The following is a 26,661-nucleotide window of genomic DNA, read 5'->3' as shown; positions in this document are numbered from 1 at the left end:
TTATTTGCAGAACAATGTCATGGGCCCTTCTGAATATTTCATATATAACAGTAAAGCTTTGAGGTATAAGAGAGATAGTTGCTTGTAATTTTAATGTAAAATGTGCTTTTTGAAACATTGAGACTGTGTAACCATTGGATCGTTTTCAGTGACCTGCATCTGCTACCTTCCATCTGTGAGCAACTGTGGTTGATGGACTGCAACTTGTAGTAGCCCTAACCAATATAGCCAATGGTGAGGAATGCTGAGAGTTACAGTCCAAAAACATATGGCAGGCCAAAGTTTCCTGCTTTGGGAGTAAAAAGAAATAGTATTCTTTAAACATCTGCATACATAGAAAATATGTTATCAGTCCTTAGTAACTATTTTACAGTTCATTTACTACATGTGTAGGGGGGAAGAGGTCAAAACTTTAAATAATCTTGTGGTGCACTAATTTTGTTCTAATCCTGGTAGTGTAAACAGATGTAGAGCTGAGTTACGCATTACCCTGGGAGATCTGTATTGGCTTGGTTGGCTTCCAGAACTTTGAAATCCATCCTAAAGAAGCTACAAATCTGATGTAGCAGCAGTGCTGATAGTGAAGATGCTTACTACTTTCCTGTGGCTATTTTTGCGATCAAAATTACATCCTCCCTGCCCCAGTTGATTTTCTGCCTGAAAAGGGAAAATGTGGATTAGTTCATACTGCACAAATAATCCACTTTGAGACTGCTTTAACTGCCCTTACTCAATGCTAGGGAATTCTGGGAACTGTACTTTTGCGAGACATTTGCCTTCTGTGTCAGAGAGCTCTCGGTCGTGCAATAAACTACAGTTCCTAGGGTTACCTAGCATTGAGCCAGAGCAGTTAAAAGCTGTGACAAACTGAATTATTTCTGCAGTGTGTTTTGGCGCAGGTCAGCGGCATCAGCAGGAAAGGGTTAGCATCTCCCCTCCTCCAGCACCAGCTACCTGGCTCCATAGGTAGGTCTGTTTTTGTGATTACTGCATAAATGGGATGCATGTGCAGATATTTGTGTTCATGTTGTGTCTGTACAAAGAAAATCCAAATATGCACAAATGTACTAGTTCAGAGTTACCTGAAGGAAATCTAAGGGCAATTTAGAAGAATAAAAAGAAGTGATGACCTTTGGCTTTTACTGTCTCACTCTTTCTAGAGCCTAGAAAGAGTGGTGGGTAAAAGCTACAAAGCATCACTTCCTTCCATAGCAACATTATTGTCTATTCATCTAAATGTTTTTGATGTGTGCTACTTAGGGATTTCTAGGTGAGAGGGGACCTCCAGGACCACCAGGTCCCAAAGGAGTTGAGGTAAGATACTAAAATTGTTCTCCCAATGGCATGCATGTTTTTTCTTCTACTACTACTTGTTTATTTTTGTTTGGTTTGAAAATATTTTGACTTTATGTTCTAGCAGGTGCTGAGTACAAATTGTTTCATATCATGGTGTTCACTTGTTTCAGTGGCTGCCATGCAATGTTTAGATGCACTGAATCTGGCAACTTGCACAAAACACAGAAGACTTAAGTTTTATATTCTGGAAAACTGTGTGCTTGTGCATATGTGGAATACAAACTTCTAAAAAGTGGTGTGGTACCTATACAGGGCTGAAGCCATATCTATTTACTATCAGATTTTTAGTAAATCCTTTAATTCTTGGTATGCAAATTTAGATGATGAGAATTTTACTCTATCTAGATCTATGATTCTTCATAGTCCTTTTTTCCCCATTTCTCTGAAGTTTACCAATATCCAGGCATCCATTGAAAATTGCAGGAATATATTTTTCCAGGTGCTTATGAATGCTTTATCTTAGGGAAAAAAATCACTATTAACCTGATTTTATTTTAGGGAGAAGAAGGACCTGTCGGACCTATTGGAGGAACGGGACCAAGAGTAAGTGTGGATAATTAGCATTTAGAACTGTTGTGATAGAGCTGATGAAAATGACATTCTCCAAAATGCGTAATCAGTGCGATTCATTGTTAGGAATGGAAACTGTAATAACAACAACAACAACAACAACAATAATAATAAACCCCGCCTCTCCAGTTGGATCGGGGTGGCCTACAACATTAAGACAGCATTAAAATACATAATCATAATTAATATCTTAAAGCCCTATAATCTGAAGACTCACCCACCCTCAAATTTAAAATGACAATTCAAGACAAATACCAATAAACAAAGTCAAGCAGATGAGCAGTTGATGGAGCAGTCAAGTTAATCTGGGAAGGCCTGCTGGAAGAAATCTGTCTTAACCACCTTTTTGAAGCAGTCAAGGTTGGTAATATTCTGTATCTCCTCTGGCAGGTCATTCCATAATTTAGGGGGAACAAAAAGAAAGGGTCATTTGAGAGACCATGGTAAGCCTAGTTTTTATTGGCTGCAACAAGTTTTTACCCAAGGATCTAAGCGTGTGTAGAAGACAGGAATTGAAATGTTGCTTCTGTCACAGATCTGTATGGCTTTTGAAAATGTGCACAGTACAACATCCACAAAGTGTATGCAGTTGTGGGTATTTTGAGGACGTGCCAGTTGGGTTTTGCTTTTAACTTTGAATGTGTTAGAATATCTCTATGCGGTTTTATGGGCATACTCCTATCTTCTTAATAATGACATTCACAAGGTCTTTTTGGATGTATCACTTAACTTTTAGCCTAATCAGTAAAGATTAGCTTTCACCTTTGAATAGGGGCATCCCAGGAGCCTTATAAAAGCTCCCAAGTCGGGATGTTCAATTTATTTATTTATTTAGTTGCGGGATTTATAGCTTGCCTTTCTCCCAAAATGGGATTCAAGGCAGCTTACATTAATTTAAAAGGACAAAACTAAAACATTAATTACAGAAGTTAAACCATGATTAAACAACACTAATATTAAAACATAGGTTAAAAACAGAATAATTCAAACATTTAAAAGTAAAAATGCTTAAAACATTAAAACAGCACACCATGCTACATATGTAAAATTCATCCACCAAAAACCTCCCTAAATAAAAATGTCTTTAAAACTGCTGGCAAAAAGAGAGCAGGGAGGGGGCTAACCTGACCACCTGTAGAAGGGAGTTCCACAGACTGGGAGCAGTCACAGAGAAGGCTCTCTCCCAAGTCCTCACCAACTGTGCCTGTGAACGTGATGGGACAAGACACAGCACTCTTCTGATTTTAACGTTCTGGCTGGCTTGTATAGGGAGATACAGTCCTTCAGATAGTCTGGACCCAAGGTGTTTAGGGTCTTAAAGGTCAAAACCAGCACCTTGAACTCTGCCTGGAAACTGGCTGGTAGCCAGTGCAGATGTTTTAGCAGGGGAGTCACATGATTCCTGTAGCCAGCCCCAGTCAACAGCCCAGCCGCAGCATTTCGGACCCACTGAAGTTTCCAAATGGTTTCCAAAGGCAGCCCTACATAGAACACATTTTGCTAGATTACCACACTACACTCTTATAGCCCTGCTATTTCACTTTAACTGCTCTGGCTGCCTCCTGTTACATTCTGGGATTTCCAGTTTAAGGAAGGAATTTAGAATTCTCAGTCAGAGCACTAAAAGTGGAATAGCAACACTATAAGAGTGTAGTGCGGTAATGTGATTTTGCCATCATCTATCACCAAAAATACAATGCCCTTGGACATGAAGATTCCATTAGAGTGGAAACAGTTGGAACAGTGTATTACCTGTAGCAATATTTTATCTTTTCTCTCCTTTGTCTTTCTGCATGTTGCTTGATGAGCAAATAGATATGACTACATTCATGCAATTAGCAATTTCCAGATTCCATTTGTTTTTAGGAAAGGGAGAAGGATCTGATCCAGATAGGGCTACAGAATTAGCAAGGTTGGGAATTAATCTAGTCTCAGGCGAGATCTTCAATAGCAGTAACTGTTTATTAAGCAATTACTTGAAAGAGTTAAGAGTTATGGTAACATATCTCTCATATACAATTCCTTGTTTCTTTGAATCCCAGTCTTTAATTATAAGTATATTCATTAAAACAGTTCGGTTAAATTGCTGTACAGATACATATCAGGCCACATGGTCTTGTAGGTCATTCTAACTTTAAAATTTAAAGGCATCCTTAATAATTAAGGACTAATATCAATCTTCTTGGTTTGTTTTGCTATATTTATTTTTGGGCAAAACTATTCTTATATGTAATATATGCAATATATGTATTGCAACTCATTTCACCTGATTTTGTTCTCCTTGTCTATTTTTAGTGCATTTTTTAAAAACATATCCGTCTACCAGTGTTTTTATTTTGCTTCTTTTTTGCCCTGGGTGATGGTTGGAGTTCTTGTATAGCTATCTGTCTGTGTGTATAGGTTTTCTGTATACTGTGTGGCCCAGCCGTTGGTTCAGTTTGCGGATGACAAGGGCATCCAAGAATGACAGTGTTCCTTCCTGTTCTTTTTCCATCGTCAATTGGATGTTAGGGTGGATGTTGTTCAGATGGTTCAGAAACATAGTCAGAGCTTCTTCTCCATGGTCCCAAATGGCAAAAGTGTCATCTACATATCAGAACCATGTTCTGAGCTTTTTTTGGTGCTGTTTCCATGGCTTGTTTTTCAAAGTGTTCCATGTAAAAGTTTGCTATCATGAGGCTCAAAGGGCTTCCCATGGCTACCCCATCACTCTGCTCATAGAATCTATTGTCCCACTGGTAGTGGCTTGTGGTGAGGCAATGTTCGTAGCTGTGGAACATGGCTGCATAGCCAGAAAACCCACAAAAACTACAACAAATTGCTTGTTCTTTGTAGCTTGTAGGTCCAAGTATGTCAAACTGAAAACCCAAATTCTGTGCTTAACAAAAACTGTGCAATTTACCTTAATTGATTCAAGTGTATGGAGATTATTTGGAATAAAGAAAGTGTGATTGCTTGGTACAAAATTAACCACTTAATTTATAGTATAAACATTTTCCTACATTTTTCCTTGTATGCCTGTTCCACTCTCGTTCACTCCCTCCCCTCTCTGTTTTCACTTGAGGTTTCCATTCTTGGATCCCCAGATGTATCGGACCACAGCTTCCAGATATCTTAGCCAGGATGGCTAATGGTGGGGACCCAAGTTTGGGAACTATTAGCCTTCAAAGTGTCCTTTGGAAGTTGAAATTGGATAGGGAGGGGAGAACCTCAGTCAGAGAAGTGTCTCAAAGAAATGAGACATTTCAAACAATGTTTAAGTGTCCATGTGAATAGAACTAAAAATCTTCACTGTTTTCCAGAATCCCATGTTCTGTATTAGAGGCAAGAGCATGAATTGCCTGCTTAGTTTATGCTATGTTTAACACACCATATTCTTTGTTAGTTTAAGCTTCTTTGGCTAATATAAATACATTACCTTCTATATGTTCAGTGATGTATGGCAGTTAATCAACAGTGGAAATGTTTAAGCACTGTCTGTATTATGTCACTGTAATTTAGCTCAGTCTAGTGAGGTGTAGACATAACTGTTACTAATGTTTAACTTGGCCTTGATTCTTTAATATTAAGATTCCAGTATAATGGAGAAGAACAGAATAATTAATTAGTAGAGTCCTGTTAACAAAAGAAATGAGAGAAAGAAAGGAGAAAAGGTGGGGGGAGGTAAATCTAGAAAATACACCAAAAGAAGTGTGTGTGTGTGTGGGGGGGATCTGACAACCCTGAGTAGGTAGGTGTGGAAGAAGCCTGAGATGTAGTAGAGGGATGAGAAGTGATGGAACTTTTTGAAGCACTTTGCAATGGTGTGTTCTCCATGCCAGCCATGTTGTCTGGATCATAGTTGTTGTCTCCATTCCTTGGGTCTACATTGGCAACCAAACTCTGACAAGCTTGAGCCATTTTTGGTGTTTAGGATGTTACATGGCAAAGGAGCCATGACTGTTCCACTGGAACTGGACACGTCTGCTAAGAGAAGTCACAGAGGAATCCACTCTGATGCTGCAAGCAGAGCATGTCCTGTTTCTCCAAGCCCCAGTTTTTATGAGTGATTGTGGGTATTATTGGCTGAACAATGTCTTCTGGGTAGCAATAGATTTCCAGAATAGGTTTTGATAAGAACTGCAGGTACTGTTATGACCACCCACTCACGAGAGCCTCAGTAAGTTATGTGAAATTCAAGTATGCCTCAGCTTTGCTGAAGTTCTTCTAATGCCAGGGGGACTATCAGCCTAGCTATTTGAGGGCCCTTGTCTGAGCCTTCTGCTATATGAAAATTTTAATTGCTAATTAGTATAGCATTATAATGGAATATCTGCTTTAAGATGCATTTAATGTAATTTTCATTTTAACACTGTAATAGTGCGTAGGATAACTTGTCAATGGAAATATGTAAATAGACATCAACATTTCTTAGCAATTCTTTTCTTTGTGCTGTTAAACAAATGCACTGAAATATACTTTTTGGATAAAATAGACAATAATATTTTTTACTGAGAATTATTTATTGCAAATCTTCTAATAAAAATATTATTTACTTTTCAATTGCAGTTCTTTGAGATTTTAATCATGGTTTATTCTATCTTAGAATTGTATTATGTCTGCATTTGTATATAATGAGAAACTGTCTTGTCATTATGAGAACAGAACTTTGAAAGACTGAAGCTCACATGCTTTTCCATGGCTGTGAGAAAATCAGATCCTTTCCCACCTGTTTCTGATTAATGGCACCTTATTGTTAACATCTGCACTCAAATTCTGTTAAACCAGTTGATTTCAATACAGGTTCAGATGTAGTCAGATCACGTAAGGAACTACACTAATTGTGCTTTGAGGTCTCACAGTCCCTCATCCCATGTTTCACACAGTGACAATCCTTTACATGTGCAAGATTACATTTTCAATCCCTGCCATCTATATGGGCAGAGAGATTCAGTAACCCTAGAGAGTTGCTGTCAGTATGAAGTGGACAGTAGTGAACTAGTTTTTTTTATGGTGTGTATTAGTTGAAAGCAAATTCCTATGTTCATAACTTTGCTGAACATAGCATAGGTTGGGTGGGAGCTATGTATCACTAACCTACCCTCTATAGTCCCAGAACAGTTTGACTCTTAAAAAAAAATAGTAGATAGTTGTTCACTGATTTATTTATACATTTTGAAAAGCAGATAATTTGCTTGAAACTTGACAAAAACAGGCAAAACAGCTGTGCTAACTGACAATTCATTGGGATACATGTCTGTTTTTTCACATGTGAAGCCAGGAAAGCATTGACCAACCTTTAAAGCTCATTATAAACTTCCCTTTTATATTATTTCTGCCTTTATCTTTGCAAAATCTCCAAAACTTCTTAAGTGCATACATTTCCAATGTCAGTATCTTAATGAGCAAGTGTGTGTTTGTATTAAGAACATGGGATTAGATGACAAGTCCTGCATTAGGGAACTGGTAGTCAGCAATAAACATGAAGGCTCTGTTTTTGCTGGGGGCAAAAGTAGCTAATTGGGGCCATAATTGTAAAGCTGAATGGTTGAAATGCTGAGTAAGAGAACTGAGCCAAGGAAAATCAAACAAGGGGTGTTAAGAGAAAGTTATTCAGTGCTTCAGGGCATATTATCTGATGGCTTAATTCCACTCAAGTCAGCAGTTTCCTTTGTTTTCGTGGTATGCTTCTTCATTCTCATCCAAAACACATTTTCTTGGAATCTTGTCCTATTGTATTCAGTGGAAGTCTATTCCGAATAATTATGCTTGGAATCATGGATGGCCATAAAAGATGAACTTCATTATTTTTGAATTTTTATGAGTAAATGTGGGTTTTGTTGGCTGAACAATGTCTTCTTGGTAGCAACTGATTTCCAGAATAGTCACAGCACACTGAGCATTGTGAGAAATGGAAATAAGTGTTTGTTTCAGCAGAGCTCCATAATGACATGCAGTTGTTTTTGTAAAATCCTCCAATTTTTATATTAATGAACAACATTTGAGAATAGGATGTCCTCTTAGCAGGAGACAGATAACTTAATCCCTGGGCCATTCCCCCAATCACACATAAGCCTAGTCTTCTCTTCTATCAGATGCGGGGGGTGGAAATGCGAATGGTATGGAAAGATTTAAACACCTCTACACTCACAGTCCTGTACTTCCCACAGGCACTTTGCTGAGGGGAAGAAGGGGAGAGGGAGAGTTGCTGCATTTTTACCCATATCTGCATATAAATAAGTTTGGCCCTGAGTCACTATTTCAGGCATGATGCAACTCTGGTTAACAGTGATATCATGACAGAACAGATTCAAAATCCATTAAAAAGCAGATGTGTTTATTTGTTTGGATTTAGGGAAAACCTGGTCGGAAGGGTTATGCTGGTGAACCAGGACCTGAAGGCCTAAAGGTAGGACCGTGGTTTTTCTGCTATTAATTCTTCTTTAATAAAAGAAAATCTGAAATGCCAGCTTGGTACTGTGCTCTTCTAAACTTGTAAAATACACTTGGTTCAGAGTTGGCGATGGATGGTGTGATCACTGGGTTACTCAGGATTCTTCTCCTATCTTTTCCTAAATAGTTTGAGGCTTTTCTTCCCTCAGAACTATTCCTCTAACCCTTGGTCCTCCCACTTTCTCCAAATTCTTTATTATTAAGTGTTCTTAATATTCTTGGTAATGTGTTTTGATGTTGTTACTTATGAAGGATGTCACATTGAGGAGAGAACTAGCTTGTTTTCTGCTGCTCCAGAGACTAGGGATTCGCAGCAATGGATGCAAGCTCCAGGAAAAGAGATTCCACTTCAACATTAGGAGGAACTTCCTGACAGTAAGGGCTGTTCGATAGGGGAACAAACTCCCTCGTAGTGGACTCTCCTTCCTTAGAGGTCTTTAAACAGAGGCTGGATGGCCATCTGTCAGAGATGCTTTGATTGAGATTTCCTGCATGGCGGGGGGCTGGACTGGATGGCCCTTGCGGTCTCTTCCAACTCTATGATTCTCTGAATCACTTCAAGCCATGTTTTCGTGAACAAGAAGAAATAACTTCTATTTACAGACAAAACTTATGATGGTACTTGGATCTCAAAGCTTGTTGTTACAATATGTACTTCACTTGTTACAAATTGACTTTGGAGAATATCAGGTGCGGGTTTTAACATGAATAAATCACCATGCAAATGTCATAAATCGTTTAAAAAGCTCGATTGAGGTTCACACGCCCATGTGCTTCTCCGATCAATGAATCATCATGGACACATCCCCGCTTGCTTCTTCTGTGACCAAAGCGTACTTGGAGCCACCCTTTGGAAATAATGGGATCCATTATGGGCTCGAAGAAGCGAGTGGTGACATGTCCATGATGATTCACTGACGGGAGAAGCATGCAGGCGTATGAACTCCGATCACACTTTTTAAATGATTTATGACGTTTGTATGGCAATTTATTCATGGTAAGACCCCCCGTGTGATATTCTCCTTTGTTTCAGTTCACTCAGTGACTTCAGTTACACTTCAAACTGTGTTTTATTTCTTTGCACACACACACACATTCTACTAAAGCTCATTCTTTATAAATCTAGCTTTCCTCATCAATCACAATTCCACAGAATAAGGTGGATTTGAGCCTTCCCTTTACTGGTTCTCCACTTCTTAAAGAACGTAACACTTTTAACTGATTTCACCGGACTTCTTTTGTCCTTTTAAAATCCTTCCTCCTTATATGGGAGTCTGTATCCCCATAAGCTAAACTCTTTTCCTAAATGCACTCCTGGCAGTTCTGTGACACACTTTCTCTCTCTCAGTGGCCCCTCCTCCTTTCTATAAGAGTGACAGGCAGTGGTATCCCTAGAGCTGGTGTCACCCGGTGCAGTATCTCATAGTGTCACCCCCCCCCCATTGACCTCTTACCGTTTCACATCATACAGAATCCTTAGCAATGCTTTTTTGCACTAATGTTACTCATAATTCGTAATTCCCATATAGCACTGAGTGTAATGCTAATAGTTGTGACATAAACAACTAGGAAAATTAAAATTATACCTTTAGATTACAATATCATATGCACAACCTAAATGTATTTATACATTCCTAGTGAAGATTTGGTTAATATGTGATGTTTTAAATTTTTTTTTAAAAAAAATTACAATTTTGAAATTTGAAATTTAAAAAAATTCTGGGGCCTCTCCTTTCTCCTCCCACTGGGCTTCACCAAACTCCCACCATCTTTTAATGCATTTTAAAGGGAAGCAGATGAATGCCACAGCACATTTCTGCCAAAAGGTAGGTGTTTGAGGCGCAGTGGTGTCACCCCCCCTTTCGGGCATTACCTGGTGCAGTCCACACACCCCGCACCCCTTGTGACGCCACTGCTCACTAGGGGGTGCTGTCTCAGCCTCAGAGGAAAGCAATGGCGAATCTTCTCTTAACAAATCTTGCCCAAAAAAATCCTGTGATAGATTCACTTTAGTGTCACCATAAGTCAGAAATAACGTGAAGACAAACAATGGGAACAAGTGTATAGGGACACATCACTTCCAGAAATTACAAATAGAGATGGTTTCCTGTCAAAGAATTCTTCCTTTCAAAAAATATGCACCTGTCTCCCAAACTACTGTATTATTTTTTCTAATTTCCCATCCCACTAGAATAATATTACAGTAGTGGGGGAGCCAATTTCCTGGCCCATTTCTGAAACAAAATGCTTCACATGTTTTTTTGTTGCAAAAGCTGTACACTGATATTGAAAAAATATACACTTGCATGTACTAACGGAGAAAACTAATAGATAGTGGGTCTCAGTGAAGCTGACTGGTAAAATCTTCACATATGAATTTTTGAACAGATTTGCCTTGGAAAGGGAGCTGGTTGGAGCCACGAAGGGTGAGCAGCAGGGGGGCAGGCCACTGCCACCCCTCCTCGGGATCTCTCCCCCTAACGTGGGGTGGGAGGGAGCCGAGGTAGTGATGGGGAGAGTGCGCCCTTTATGGCTTCATCTCTGGCACAGCTTTCTGCCCAGCGAGGAAGCCAGGCTGACGACAAAGCCATGAGGGGAGAGAAGCAGGGAGGGGCAGGCCACTGTCCTTCTAGCGTCACCCACCCTTCACCGGGTGTCATCAAGCTTGGTGCTTCCACTGTGCTATGTCTTATCTATCTTGGTCATGGAAGAACATAGAAGAAGGGCCTATCTCTAATATGCTGAGCACAAGGTTTTTGAGGCTTTCCAAGAGGTCATCACAAGTTTTTGTGGCTGAGTGAGCAAAGCACCAGAGAGCCAGTATAGATGCAGATGTTCTGGTGGTCCTGCTAAACTACCCCTTTCAGAAAGCAAGTCACAGTATTTTGCACTCGCTGAAGCAACTAAACACAATACAATTGTCAAGATGGAGTTTTCTGAGGATGAGAGTGTATGACTTGCCAAGGTCACCTAGTGGGTATCCATGGCCTACAGAGTCATAGCCTAACGCTCAAACCACTATGCCATAATAGCTCCTTTGTATATATAGAATACCTGTAATGTTGCTGTCTTAAAACTTTGATTCTAAATAAATAATTACCCTCTATTTTGAGAAAGAGAATTTTTAAACAAATAATTTTGTAATTTGCAATTTTTGTAAAGTGAGATGTTATACTCAACATAGATTCTTATTGTACACACAGAAACATTCGCCTGCTGGTTTTATCTGGAAAATACATAGCAGATACATGTGGGCCCACTGTGTTAAACAGTGATGTATGCCACTGGAGGTGGAAGGGAGCTGATATTTCCCAAGGAAGCAACATCAGCGAATATTCCAAATCTTTTTATGATATGTGCAACTATACATATACAATACATGACTTTTCCTTGGAGATAAAACTAAGCCAAAACAAAACATATCCTCTGTACATTGTGTTTTCAAAAACAGGCATAGCATGTTGTCAAAAAGTTCTGGAAAATGGAAAGCATCATAAAGTTAGCAGAAATACCACAGAATGGTAAACTTGTAGAAATTATTGCAGTTGGTGAAGCAAAGAATTGTTTTCCCTAGTTGTTGATAAAATTATGGAATGAGGGGTATGGGTTAACTTGTTTGGGATAGGTTTTTTCTCCCCCCCCCCCCCCGCCCGCCCCCATCAGTCTCTCTTTTAAATGTCCTAAATTACTGTATCGATTTTCAATTTACAGGGAGAAATTGGAGACCAAGGAATTCTTGGGAAAACTGGTGAAACAGTAAGCATAAGTTACTATCTCTACATAATGCTAGCTGATATAATTTATTTATAATGCATTATTCTAATACGCTTGGCCCTATACGTATTCTGCATCCATGGATTTAACCATCTATGGCTTGAAAATATTTAAAAAAAATATTTTCCAAAAGCAAACCTTGATTTTGCCATTTTACTCAGGGTGAACAGATGTCATAATTGCAGAGGAGGACAGGGTACTGGGAAATGTAGGATAGTTAAGAAAAGTGTAAGACATTACAAGGTATAAACTAAAAACACTCATATAAATATAAATCCATGCTCCTTAATCAAGCTCAAAATGGAGTACATTTGGAATTCCTCCAAGAAAGAATGCTGAAATGTAGGACATGTCCTGGAAAAGGAGGACATCTGGTCACCCTGTTTTTACTATTTCATCGGGACTTGAGCATCCACAGATTTTGGTATCTGTAGGTGGGGAGTCCTTTAACCGACCTCTAGTGCATACCAAGGACCCACTGTACCTTGTGGAATTAGGATGGATCTAGATGTTACTCTCAAGTTGGAGTTCCTTCCCGACACCAAATAGCAGCTTTGTGTAGTACTTTCCTTTTAATTTTGTGTTATTAAGGCTCAACTGTTAGTAATTTTTATGACATGCATTGTTGGTAGAGGGACCACAGTGTTATGAACCACATGGTATTAAATTATAGTGATAAACAGTATGAAGGTGGAGAACATGACACAGGAGTACAGTTTTCATTTACAGTTCCACTTCATGCAAAACTGTGATATCTGAATTTCAGCATTACGTTAAGTGTTCAGTGTAACCAACTCTATTGAACAGAATATATATCTTTGGCCTGAGTGGAATATCCAAAGCAGATGTGGTGATTTGAATTTTAAACAATGTACATCACCAGTGCCTCCATCCCATACCTTTTAAACATTAAGAAAAAAACTTTTAGTGAATCATAAATGGGTTTCTGGCTACTTCCATTTTTTTTAAAGGGGAGGAGGCTCAGAGTATTCTGGGGCAGAAGATTGGCACACAGATCCTCAAGGCCTATTCATGCCAAATCAAAAGGCCCATTAAAGACTGTGTTCCAAATGATAAAATGTTCCTTTGTCTTTTTAAAAAAGTAATATAATACCTACTGTAATTATCTAACTGCTTATAGGTGATCCAATATGCATTTTCTTATAGGTTGTGGGATTTTTGTTATAGAACATTCCAATGGATTCTTGGTTTATTATGTATTTACATAGATTGAAATCAGTGGGTCACAATTTTTAAAACTTATGTATATCCTAATATTCTTTCAAGAATATGGCTCTGCCAGGAAGTAGACAGTCATTTGCGAAATAGCTGCAATTGGCAATGTCCAGGGTTTTTAAAAATCACATTCTGGAGCAAATCAGAGATAGTCTTTCCAAGGAGCTGGGAATTTTCAAATTCTTAGTACTGGGTGATCTTTACTGCAGTTTTTCTTTTACAAAACTGATTCTTTCAGCTGACTACTATCTTTCTTAATTGCCCACTACAACATATAACCATTGATGACATTTCTAGACAATAACATATACTGAATGCTATTATTTGTAGTTCTCCAGAAGATGGGGATTTTTCACCCCAGTCCTTCAGTCAGTAAGAATTATGCTTTTAAAAATACAAATCAGGTAAATTTGAGAACATTCCATAAGCACAGTGTAATGAACAAACAATAGAATGGCTAAATTAAATGTTTGCAGCCCCCAACAATAACAGGTAGAGGCATAGGTGAGCAAGTAATATGTGCACATACATGGATGGAGTAGAAAAGACCACAGGTTTATTGGTTATAATTATAGAAGCTTGGCATGGCATGGGGCAACAAATCCAGGCACTGCCATCCAATGGAAAATCCTATCAGTGTGTTTCCTGGTTACACTGATTGTGGTCCACAACATCTGTCTGTGACCAAGCCAAGTAATACATAGGTGGTCTTCTAGGCGGAGATCCCCCCTCCAACCTGTTGAGGTTGCCTGTAAGACATCCAGCCGAGTTCAGTACAAATGAATTCCACTTGCCAATGGCTTGTATACACAACAGGATTACCCTTAATTCCATAGCTGAAGGGATGATTGGAGGAATACCTCACAAACACAGCTTGTCTAAGTGTGTCAAGGTATGTCAGGTCTGCAGGATGGCTGTACATTGGAGGCTGGAGAAGGGAGAAAGCATGGATGAGGGTCTGGGTGCTGATGGAAAATGTCTGCCCCGCTAATTAGTTTTGGACTTACATATAAATCTTTGATCTTGTAGAGGGAGGTACCCCAGCCTCCAAGTTTCACCTTGAGCAGTCACAATGTGATGCAGAGAGTAATTTACCAACTATAATACCTCTGTCACACTACAAAATTACTGTGTTTTTAAAAAAATACTATGGTGTTATAGTACTTATAATGTTTAAATATTTGTCCTCCCGTGGCCAATTCTTTTAGGGTGGTGAGTGCAAAAGATGTTGAACTTTAATTTCCTGGATTTAGGGCCAGAACAGACCGGCAAAAAAAGCCGGCTTCCCAGTGGTTTGGAGGCATGGCGTACGCACGACACATGCCCCCAAGCCAGCAGTTTACATGCTCTCGCTTTATGACATTCAGGCGGCGTGGCATTTAGACACCACAAGCTGCAGGACTACTGCAAAGCCGTGGTGACAGGAAAAAAAAAAAACACCCAGCTCTTTGCCAGCTCAAAAAGGAGTGGCTTTCAGCACTTTTTTGTGCTGGCAAATAGCCGGATTGGGGCCACGCCATGCGGTTGCCAAAGCGCACGACTCCATGGCAGCTCCAATCCGGCTTTTGGGGGCAGTCTGTTTCACCCCTTACTTGATTTCTCTTCACATAATACTTTCAATAGTTAACATACAGAAGAAGTAACTATGTTGTAAATGTGCTTTGGCTCATGCTAATGGTATTCATAAATACTTTTATGATCCTATCTATTTGTCTTGGATATCCCTTTATTACAGACCATCTTGATGTGTAAATAATGCTGTTCCTGGCAGCAGGAAGCTTTCATATATCAGGAAGCACTTAAATAGATTCTGGAGAATGATTTCTGTGTTTCTTGGTTAAAGCACTTGCCTGATGCAGACATAATGGCTGAAATCCAGCGGTGTGCATCTGCTGACAGAAGAAAGCTGGTCTATCAATGGATCAAGGAGGCAACCCCTTTCCCCAGCTGCTCTTGCACACCCTCAGTACTTGCTCTGAAGGACTGGGAAACACTTTCAGGCACAAAGGGACAGAAAGAGAATGTTCTGCTGATGGCATACAGAGTCTGCTTGTCCTTCTTCTGCTGAGAGAAAATCTCTGTTGGACCTTAGTCCATTGAACTATGGTTTGCTGGAACTAGGAAGTGAAAAGGCAAAAGAGGAGGGGCAACAAGTGTGTATGTATTTATGACAGCCAAAACATTTGCTGTTATGTCTGAAATAGAGCCACCAGCTCTTCCTATTATTGCAGCTTACAAATTACTCCAGTTAGCTGAACTTGACAGTGTCTACATATTCCAAGGTGAGGGGCTTGTTTTTTTAACATTAAAAACATAGCAATGGCTATATAATTTGACAAATTGCCACTGTTGCTTATGTGTGACACCCCCCCACCATGATTGTGGGGTAACATGAACATTTTATATAAAGAGGAAGTCCAGTTATACAGTACAGTTTCAAAATATTAATTTAAGAGAGTGGAAAACATGGTTAACTGCTGAGGGTGAAGTTTTAAAATGGAGTTCATAAAAATATGGAGTAAAACATTAGAAGTGCTATGTCTTGTAAGAATTTAAAACAGACATTCAAGAATTTCAACCCAACTCAGTTATTTTTTTGGAAAAGAAACAGTTGATACGCATATATCTTAGCACATCCAGACTTCAAAACATTAAGCGACATTGTGAAGAAAATCTGACCGTGTTTTTGAACCATCTGAACAACATCCACCCAAACATCTAATTCACAATGGCAAAAGAAAAGGAAGGAATATTGCCATACTTGGATGTCCTTGTTATCTGCAAACCGAACCAACGGTTGGGTTAGACAGTATACAGACACCTACACACACAGATAGATACATGTACAAGAACTCCAACAATCACCCAGGGCAAAAAAGAAGCAAAATAAAAACACTGGTAGACAGGGCAAAATGGATATGTGAACCCCACTTCTTGGAAGATGAACTGAAGCACCTAGGCTGGGCTCTACAGGCTAATGGTTACTCCAGCTCAGACATCAGAAGGGCTACCAGACCCAGAAAAACCCATAGGAGTGAAGACAAACAGCCACCCAAAGGGAAGGTATTTTTACCATTCATCAAAGGATTCACAGATAGAATAGAGAAACTGGTGAGGAAACACATCCTCCAGATGATCTACAAACTAACCAAGAAAATCTAGCAAATGCTGCACTCAGTGAAGGACAGGAGAGACCCTCTCATGACCACAGGAGTCTACCGCATACCATGCAGCTGTGGACAAGTCAACATAGGGGCCAAACACAGTGTTCAGCCAGAAAAATCATCATCAGCAGAACATGTTATCAACCATCCTGGGCATAAAATACTGGTTGAAAACACTGAAATTCTGGACCATGCCAACAACTATCAGGTTAGAATGCACAGTGAGGCAATTGAAATGCATAAAACCTGGACAACTTCAACAAGAAAGAAGAAACGCTTAAAGTAAACAAAGGGGCTGTACAGATCGGCTTGAAGTGCAGGCGTGGGGACGTGGCATTTGGACAACTTCCGCCCCAATGACACCCCCACGTTGTCATCACATCACCTGCCTGATCAGAAGATGGATGGCATCATGGCACTCCTTTGGCATGGCATTTATATGACACATGCCGAAAGGAGCGCTAAAAAGTGCCACCTTTTTGACAGTTCTAAAAGGAACAGCATTTTGCCATTTTTTTAGAGTCCAGAAAGTGCCAGATCGGGGCTGCGTTATGCGGTTGCTGTGGCCCCAATCCAGCACTGAAAGGGGCAATGCGGAGCCGCTCATTTGGGACTGTGCTTCACCCCAGAGTTTGGCTACCAGGCCTTAAAAATACCAAAATCAAGACCCAGCAAGTCTTGAGGGGAGCAAGTCTGGTGAGAGAAGTTTCCCAGCAGACAATGGATCATTAATTAAAGAGACAGCCTGAGGTCTTGCCATTCAACAACAAAAAAATACACAGAATAACATACAAATAATTTCCCCTCAACTAACAGTATATATACCCTGCTCTCTTCCATTCCAGCATTCTCTGAAGTTTCCAGCCAGAGCTGCTAGCGAAACATCAGGAATAAACTCTTCTAAAAATGGCCTCATAGCCTGAAAAACCCACCAAAAACATTCATCCCAGTCCTCCTGGTAAAGACATAAGTAAATACTGTCCCTCATTTTACAGGTCAATAACTTGAGGTAGAGACTTCTCACACTTAATTACAGAGGTATATTTGAAATTGTCAGTATAGCATTCTGTCTGGAGAAATGTATGTGAATTTATTGGCATTTTCTTATAGGAGACTTATGCTTTATAACATAAAGCAAAAGGGTAACCACGTACTTAGTTTTAGCATCTTATCAGAGCTTTTTTATTGATTCTACGGTGACTTATTTTTTTAGAGATCATACAGAGCATAATATTTTAGTCTGTTTTCTACCCAGTAGGAGTCCAAAACAGAGAAGTGGACCATTTGTTATTGTGGTCAGAACTGGCATTTTCAATAAAAATGCATTTTGATTATTTAAAGCCCTTATACTGTACTCCCCAGCTGAAAAGGCTCCCAGAGCATCTTACATTTTAATGAAAAGAATGCAGAAAAGTATCTGTCACCATGTTAATACTCCAAAAGACACAACACAAAAGAAAAAAAATGGGAAAGAAAATAGGGGGAAAAGTAAACCTAAGTCCTAGTACTCAGCATTAGAAAGTTCTTGAAAGAACAGCAGGGATAGATACAGTTCAGTGAGGGGAAGAGCCAAAAGCAAGTAATCTTTCTGAAGAGCTGATGGAATGGCTCTACCTTACCATCTTTCTCTTTCTCTCTCTGCTCAGTGGCTACTTCTCCCTGAGGGTTGACTGAGAGAGTAAAAAATGGAGATAACCAGTCTCCCAGCAGAGTTGATTGAATGTCTCTGGCTGCATCTGCATTGCATAAATAATCTAGTTTGACACCACTTTAATTGCTATGTCTCAGTGCTATGGAATCCTGGGATTTGTAGTTTTGTGAGGCATCGGCACTCAAATATCTCACAAAACTACAATTTCCCAGGTTCTAATCTATATCATTGAGCCATGGCGGTTAAAGTGGTGTCAAACAGCATTATTTCTGCAGTGCAGATGCAGCCTCTGCTTCCTCTCCATTGAGCAAAGGGAAACCTGGTGGCACAGTGGTTGTGAATTTGATCTCAGGGCTCCAAGGTTGACTCAGCTTTCCATCCTTTCATAGGCTGGTAAAATGAGTACCCAGTTTGTTGGGGGCAATTGGCTTAGAGATTGTAAACCACTTAGAGAGTGCTGGGTCAACTATTAAGTGGTATAGACATGCAAATGCTGTTGCTATCGCATCCCTCTCCTTAAGTCTGATGGAATAACTGCTTCTAACTAACAGCTGAAGAAATGGAGGAACCAATTGTTAAATTTCAACAGAGCCAATGGAACGGTCCTGTTCTTTTTCTTCTCCACCCCAACAGTTTAAAATGTTGTTGTTGAACATCTCTGATTTTAATTAGATATTAATAGTGAGTTCTGTAATGTAGCAGTTGTAATTTCAAGGTTTAAGGATATGGGGTTGAAGTTTACAGAACTATAGAGACTCCCAAGTTCCTCTCAGTTGTTCATGGGTGGGGTTATTTAACGTAAAAATCTGTATCGCCTCTGCTTTGTGTTGCAGTTTCTAAAATGTATTTCCCAGTTTCTGCTATAAAAAGACAAATGAAGATTTATTACAGTAAAAGACCGACATGGTTTTACAGACAACAGTATTAGATACAATGATAAAAGACAATTTACACCACTGAAACAAACTAATACTCAAAGAAACACGTGACTGTATCTTCATGCACACTAAAATCTCCACTATTCTATTTGAAAGAAAAAACCCAGCATCTTTCTATTCGCTTTATTACAAATTAGAGCAGATTCACAAAATTTTGCCACTTTATATATTACCAGAGAGTTTATCACCTGGTTATTTATGGAAAATTGCAGTAATAATATCAAGAAGCAAATCACAATAAAAAAGACAGTGCAATGATACACGCTTGACAGTTCCAATGGACTTGTTTTCCAAGGACATAAATGCTTCTAGATGGTAGAAACCTTCCTTCCAACAGCATGGATGGTAAGACATTTTAGGCCTAGCTAATGGAAAAGCCCTTTTATACAGTATCACCCCTGTATCCATGGAGAATACATTACCAGACTTACCACGGATAGTGAAAATTGTGGATAATTGCAAATTTCATATTTAGTTGTGGATAATAGCAAACCCTGTATTTCCAGTGGAGGTTTACCATATAGTCATGCTGGAGTACCTCCAAATGCCTAGACAAACCATATTTTTAGATGCAGGTAACTTAAACCACAGGAACTAGTCCCATGGATACAGGGATCGTACTGTATTTAATAACTGCAAATTTCATATTTAGTTGGGGATTTTAAATGTCTCCATACACACACACACACACACACACACACTATATATATATAGATGGTAATGTGCTACTGTGCTCCATTGATGTTGTAGCTCAGTGTCTCTGATTTGCTGAGCAATAGCTGTTTTAGCGTTCATGTATGACATGGCCAGAATAGTACCCTCAGAGAAATTCAGGTTCTGCAACTTTCTGGATAGAGTTACTTTCCATTTGAAAGGAGTCAGTCTGTGTCACGAGGGGCCAAGCCCACTGGGGGAAAAACATCTATTTTAGCCAATAGTTTATTTTGAATGTTTACGCTCTACTGGGATTTGCCCTGTCTCTAGCCTCAGGATAATACTGAGAACATCTGTTGGTATTCCTAAGTTAGGGCCCAAACAGACAGGCCAAAATAAAACTGCTTCGGATCACTTTGGAGGTATGCTGTTTGAATGATGCATTCATCCTAAGAGTTTGGAAGCCACACCAAAACCACGCTCCAGTCCTGAGGACTGCAGCATAGCTTTGGCGCAGCTTCTGGCCTCTTAGGACACATGCATCATTAAAACAGCATACCTCCAAAGTGACTCGAAGCAGCTTTATTTTGGCCTATCTTTTTGGGCCCAAAGTTCTCAAATGTGATGTTTGTACAACCTCAAAGTGTGTGCAATTGCTGTATTCATGCAATTGACATATATTCAATGTCTGTGCTAATGGCCACATTTAGTGTTAACATAAGGAAAGGACAGTTGAAATATTCCTCTGAGCATTTGCAATGGCATTAATTGTTTGGGCTTTCCATGATCTAGTTCAGGGGTTCCCCATCTTTTTGACTCTTATTTCTATGGCTGAGCCCCTAAGAGGGTTACCCTTTGCCTTACAACTTAATGGTGTTTAGTAGTATATTTATATATATTCTTATTCTTTAATTTCATTCAATTTTTATATCTTTCATTTTCCTGGAGTGGCCACAGGGAACCTGGAAAGTGCACACAAAGCCCTAAGGGCTCCTTGGAGTACAAGTTGGGAACCCCTGATCTAGTTTGAAAGACTATGCCCAAATATCTATAAGAAGGAATCTGTTCAATTTTAAACCATTCATTTGCCATTTATGCTTTGTTTTCCTCCTACCGAAAAAGGGAAAAAGAAGAGCATTTGTACAATGCAGTGCCTTAGAAATAGTGTTATGTGAGCGAGGAAGCCTGGGTTCAAAATTCATTTATGTCATGAGCTCACTAGGTGGCCATGAGGAGTTGGCCCCAGTTGTCACATTTGAATCGAGGAGCAAATCAAACAACGTTGATTTACAACAACAATTGTAAGCATTTCAACAAGATTATGTATGTACAGCATATGGAATTTTTGGAAGTCATTCACTTGGAAGCAGACTTCACTGAATTCAGTGAGTACACATGCATAGGATTATAATGCAGCAGTGATGTGCAAATGCTATGTATTGCTATTACAAAACTGTAGTGGCATGTAAATTCAGTAATGTGGCTTTCCTGGATTATGTGAAAATTCCTGGAATCAGTATTAGCTTTGGGTTTTTTTTTTTTCAAACATTACATTACATTTTTGTTATTTTAGAACTAAATTATGTTGCCAGGAAATATAAATGAAGAAAATAAAAATGTTATGAAACTAATTGACAAATTCAAGGAAATTTCACCACATGGAGAGATAATCATTTGCCAAGTTCCAATTGATTTCATGAGCTTAATCTAATTAGGACTAATCACTAGGTTTATAGTTTATATGTGAATTTTTCAGGTGTCAGTCAAAGATTTTCAAGAGTGACATGGCATCAAATAACATCCATTAGATATAAATTACTTATTTCATTATCTTTAAAATCTGAATTTGATCTTAAGTATAAGAATTTTGCCCTACCCATCCCTATGTCCAAAAATCTCATCCAGACATAAGAGCCCAGTGGGAGCAGACTAGAAAGTGCCTCAACCCAATTCAACAAGTGAGTTGTCAAGATTATTGACTGAACAGGGCTGGCATGGGATAAAACAAAACAAAACAAATCCTGGTGGCAAAATATAATGTTTTTGCCAAGATCATATAATATCTTCCTGGCAGGCAGAGCCTGGGCATCTCATGAAAGAGGGAGAGAAAAACATCCTTTTGTTTCTGTTAGAAAGGTATTTAAGGGCTGGAGTGAGACAGCCAAGGAAGACTCACTGGTAATTCTTGAGATAAAAGCTAGCAGAGCAGTCAGGAGGGAAAGGGTTCTGTTAACCCCTCTCCTTATGTATCTGAGGACACAGACGGAGGACCCCACCAAGAAGCCAGAGAGGAGCTTAGTATTTGCCCATTGATTAGTTGAAAGAGTTAACATGCATACACACTGTACCTCCATATCTAAATAGTTACCTTGACTGTGACTGGGATTTGTGGAGTACTGTATATGAAGAGATTCTATCTAAATGTAACTCCTTTGGGATCAGGACTTCCTCAGACTTGGTTGGAAGGGTGTTTTAATTTAGAGCTTTCTTGAGCTGTATTGGGTAGCTCAATTCTCAGAGACGTTCAACAACAAAAAAACCCAGCAATTTTTGTTGAATAATTTAAGCTAAAATGTAACTAAAACTGTTTTCAATCCACTACATCATTAATATTTATAAGCCACAACCACACAAAAAATTGTAGAAACATAGTGGGCCCTTCCCATCCACAGGGTGGCTTGGTTCTGGGGGACCTGCAGATAGGAGGGGCGAGAGTTCAAACCAACATTAGTCAGTGGCAGAAATGTGCATGTACTTATGTCAGTGCGCCCATGGGTGCATGCCTTCATTGACTAATATGGGGTAAGGCAATTCATGGCAGCTCCAGTCTGTGAATGGCTAGCCTGCCAATAGGGTGGGCCTACTGTACTACCAAATATTAGAAGACCAGTCGGAAGGGCTGTGTGGAAATACCCACATGTTCCTTTCCAGAACAGGATACCTTATTTCAAAATAAATCTCGACATTGACTTCTAAACACAAGTAACCATTTGCACACATTTGTCCCTAATGTACAAATTATTATTTTGTGCATATGGGGCCTAAATTCTCCTTTAAAATATTTCTTTTCTGTATAATGTACAATACATGCTTAACATATGTAACTCTTTTTATAGAACAAAGTTGTAGGATGAATTTATCATACAAGTTAATAATAAATGAATAATTAATTCGGATAGGTAAAGAGTATATTTGTTCTGGATTACACAATGGTGAGAATGGAAATGCTTTGACTATTATCTACGCTTATTAGTAGATAATAGTCAAATGTTCTATTTATGTGAGTCTGGAGAACATTGTATAGGTGGATTTTCAAGGACATAAAGGAGTTAGACTAGAGCAAGAAGCAAAGATAACAGGATCACTGAAAACATTTGAGTAGGCATTGTTTGTATTTGATTTAGAGTTTTCATATACAGTATGCATGAACCTGAACAGCTGCTTTTCCAATATAATATCTGCTGCTTTGGAACAACTTACAGTATGACCTCACTCCAGAAGAAGTTAATCATACTTAAGATGAAATTAATGGGACTTAAATTAGCTGAAACTACCGTGTCTGATTTATTTCAGTAGAACATATATGTAATATATTTCTTTATAAACTGTGGCATAATCCAACATATGTGTATATGTAATTTAAAGTCACCTGTCAACTTATGGCAACTCCATGAATTTAAATAAACAATAAATAAAACTTTATTTTCACCCCGCCTCTCTGTCAGAAGACAATTAAGGCAGCTTACAATAAAAAGTCCATACAATACAACAACAATATCCCAATTACTCCCTCCCTCCCCTAAAACATCAATTAAACACATTTAAATGTTAAAATATTCCATTAAAATAATCAGAGATGGGCGAATGGAGCTAAAGAGTACTCAGTGAGATGATCAATCCAATTGATGTTTCACTGGGTTTTCTTAACCAAGGAGGATTCAGAGGTAGTTTTGCCAGTTTACAGCACCCAGTATTCCTAGGTGGTCTCGCACCTAAGTACTAACTAGGGTTGACCCTGCTTAGCTTCCAAGGCCAGGCAGGATCTGGTGCCTTTAGGTTATTTAGACATCTCTTTAATTCTGACAATCCCTTAGCTACCTACCTCTGCACAAGAGATCTGCAAAGGTATCTGCTGCGAAACTTGCACTTCTTCTTCGTGGTCTCTGCGAATCATACAAATGGGTTTCACTGTGCCTGCGCAGTGCTGCTCGGAACCTACTGGAATCACTGGGCAGAGTTAACTCTGCAACATATTGAAACTTTTTGGCGGTAACTCCGCCCACCCGTTATAAGGCCCCTGCCTTCCCACTCTTTTCCCCAGTTCCTTTTTTCCGCCGCGCTAGCTGCTTCTGGGAACTTTCGCTTGCTTGCTTGCTTGGAATCACTTTCGCTTTTTGACCTCGGACTGTATCTTGACCATTCTTTGTCTCCCGCCCCTGGTAACTTCGGACTTTCGGACTGTTGACCTCGTTTTTGGATTCTCCTCTGGCTTTGTCGATAATGGAAATGCCTGCACCTTTCAAGAAGTGCGACATTTGCGGGGGCAAGGTGCCCGTCCAAGACCCGCACTCCTCCTGCCTGCTGTGCCTGGGCAAGAACCATGACACCAAGGCCTGCCTGCTCTGCAGATCCCTATCGTCCCAGGCCCGGAAAAACCGTGAGTCCCGGCTCACTTCGGCGATCGCCCTGGGGAAGGTGCAAGAGGGAGGTTCGCGGTCATCTTATGTCCCGCCTTCGGCGCCCGCCACCTCATCCTCTCGGGCCAGTGTGTCCAGCGTCGGATCTGGGAGAGCCACCGTTCCCAGCGTGGTGTCTGTCCCGGCCGGGACCCCTTCCACCACCTCCGATGTGGCCCGTGGCTCCAAACCGCCCAGTGCCACCGACAAACCCTCCAAGCGCCCCCACAAGTCGTCGGGGACTGAGGGTACCGAGCCGACCTCCAAACCGGCGGGGAAATCGGAGGGCTAGCGTCCGAAGAAGGCCACCGAGCCGGAGGTCCACCTTGCCTCGCCTTCATCCTCCAAGGCATCCAAGGCGTCTCGCCACGCTCCGAAGTCCAAGGAGCTGGCTGTACCTTTGGAAGGGGCGAAGTCTCCGAGACCCTCCTCGTCGGCAGCGGCTGCTGTCCTCCTCGACCTTCCGGACAATCCGTTCTTCCCAACGGAGGAGCTTCCCAGGCCTGGGAAGAAGAGGCACCACGACAAACCCGGTCGTCATCCTGCCCCGAAAAAGTCTAAACCCTCCAAGGATCGGCCCGCCACCGATCCACCGAAGGCGAAGGACAAGAAGCGCTCTCCGTCCAAACAGGCCCGTGCTTCCGCTTCGGTAGCTCCCCGCGACCCGGAGCCGACGCCGGTAGACCGGGGGACCCCGGTACCGGACACTCGACTGCCTCTACCCACCATGGACTTTGTCCACGGCACGGATGACACCGCTCTCCCTCGCTCCCCAGAGCACCGGTCGCCCTCCAACCTGGCAACCGACGACGAGGAGGACCAGCCCCGCGGGCATGACATTCCCGACCTCTTCTTTGACACGCAGTCGCGTCGGTACTACGTGTCTGTTTCGGAGGACAGGGCTTTGAGGGAGTTCACCAGGCTGAACCCCCATCCCGTAGACTGGGCCACCCCGTCCAGATCGGTCCCGACGGTGTCGGTCTACGAGAGGTCGCCGTCTCCACCCCGCAGGCGCTCCCGGTCTTCAGCCGACCTCGCTCCAACCCGCCCGAGATCCCAGGTTAGAGTGACGGACCCCCTCTCCTCCGACCTGGACTCCGAAGACGAGCCGCTGCTTCCTTCTGAGGCACCCTCGGACGAGGATGTCCTCTCGGACCCAGCCTCCCCCCCAGAGGATGCACAACCCAGAGCCGTCTTCCCCATCGGAACGCCGGTCTTTCATCACCGAGCACATCGTCAGAGATGGCAAGGGCCTCGACATCGAGCTCCTTCCGCAAAGACGACGCCGGGACCCGTGGAGCGTCGGGTGCACGTACGAGTGCCTATTATACTCGACTTGCCTGCCTCTCCTTCTCCCTCGCTCCAGACCATCTGAAGGTCCTGGGACTCTCATCTCCGGCCCACCCTGTCGCGCCCTCGATCGAAAGATCCCCGGCAAGGTGGAGTCGCTCTATAGGGTCGGCCGGCGAGTTGCCCTTGGTTGGGGGTGCCGACCACCCCAGGCCAAAGCTGGCGCATTGTGGAGGAGCCCAGACAAGCAGCTTTCGTCCCGAAGCAGGCGACCTCCAACCCCGTCGACGCGCGAGGCGAAGTACGGGTGAACTGTCTGGCCAAGATAGGTGTAAGCTCGCATCTGCTCTTTTGGGTCAAGGCTGCCAACGAGCAGAGACAAAACACCGCCGCGCATGGGGGACTACAGTCAGACCCTCATGGAAGCGGATCTCGCCACCCAGCGCAAGTCCCGGACGTTCCAAGTGACATCGCTAGGAGCAGCGGTGGATGATCAGGACGAGGCCGCTATTCCATTGGGAGTTGCTAATCAACACTTCCGAGAATATGGGTCGAATGGTCGGAGGAGGGCCATGTCAGCATCCATGGGCACTGCTCGACGCGCTACGCCTGGTTAGGCCTCCGACAGCAACCCTACGTCATGGCGGACGCATCGAGACATGCCGCTCGACCGGACCTGCGGGCTCTCATCCACGCGGAGACCGACACGCAGCTGAACCGCAAGTTCATGGATGAAGCGCGGCGAAGAAGGCATAGGCATGTCTTCGGCACCGAGTTCTCTGCGATCCGTTCGGAAGCGTCAGCGTCGTCGCGTGGCCACCGCAAGGTCAGTCATCAGGGACGCTTCTCTCGGGATCGGCAGTCCCAACAACCCGAAAGGAAAAAAAGGGAAAAAAAGAAAGAAAGGGAAAGAAAAGAGG

At 41.4% G+C, this 26,661-nt stretch overlaps 1 protein-coding gene across 1 annotated transcript in view; it reads left to right on the top strand.

The window, feature by feature from the left end:
* The window catches only part of COL24A1 (collagen type XXIV alpha 1 chain), a 225,307-nt gene that overhangs the window by 103,041 nt on the left and 95,605 nt on the right, over nucleotides 1-26,661 (top strand). Inside the window, exons 21-24 of the mRNA XM_042463503.1 lie at nucleotides 1,261-1,314; nucleotides 1,855-1,899; nucleotides 8,261-8,314; nucleotides 12,070-12,114. Of these exons, the coding sequence (XP_042319437.1) occupies nucleotides 1,261-1,314; nucleotides 1,855-1,899; nucleotides 8,261-8,314; nucleotides 12,070-12,114 (198 nt within the window). The remainder of the gene's footprint in view (nucleotides 1-1,260; nucleotides 1,315-1,854; nucleotides 1,900-8,260; nucleotides 8,315-12,069; nucleotides 12,115-26,661) is intronic.

This window comes from Sceloporus undulatus, chromosome 4, assembly GCF_019175285.1.
Source record: "Sceloporus undulatus isolate JIND9_A2432 ecotype Alabama chromosome 4, SceUnd_v1.1, whole genome shotgun sequence".
Lineage (NCBI taxonomy): Eukaryota > Metazoa > Chordata > Lepidosauria > Squamata > Phrynosomatidae > Sceloporus > Sceloporus undulatus.
This window is presented reverse-complemented; position numbering and strand designations above follow the sequence as displayed.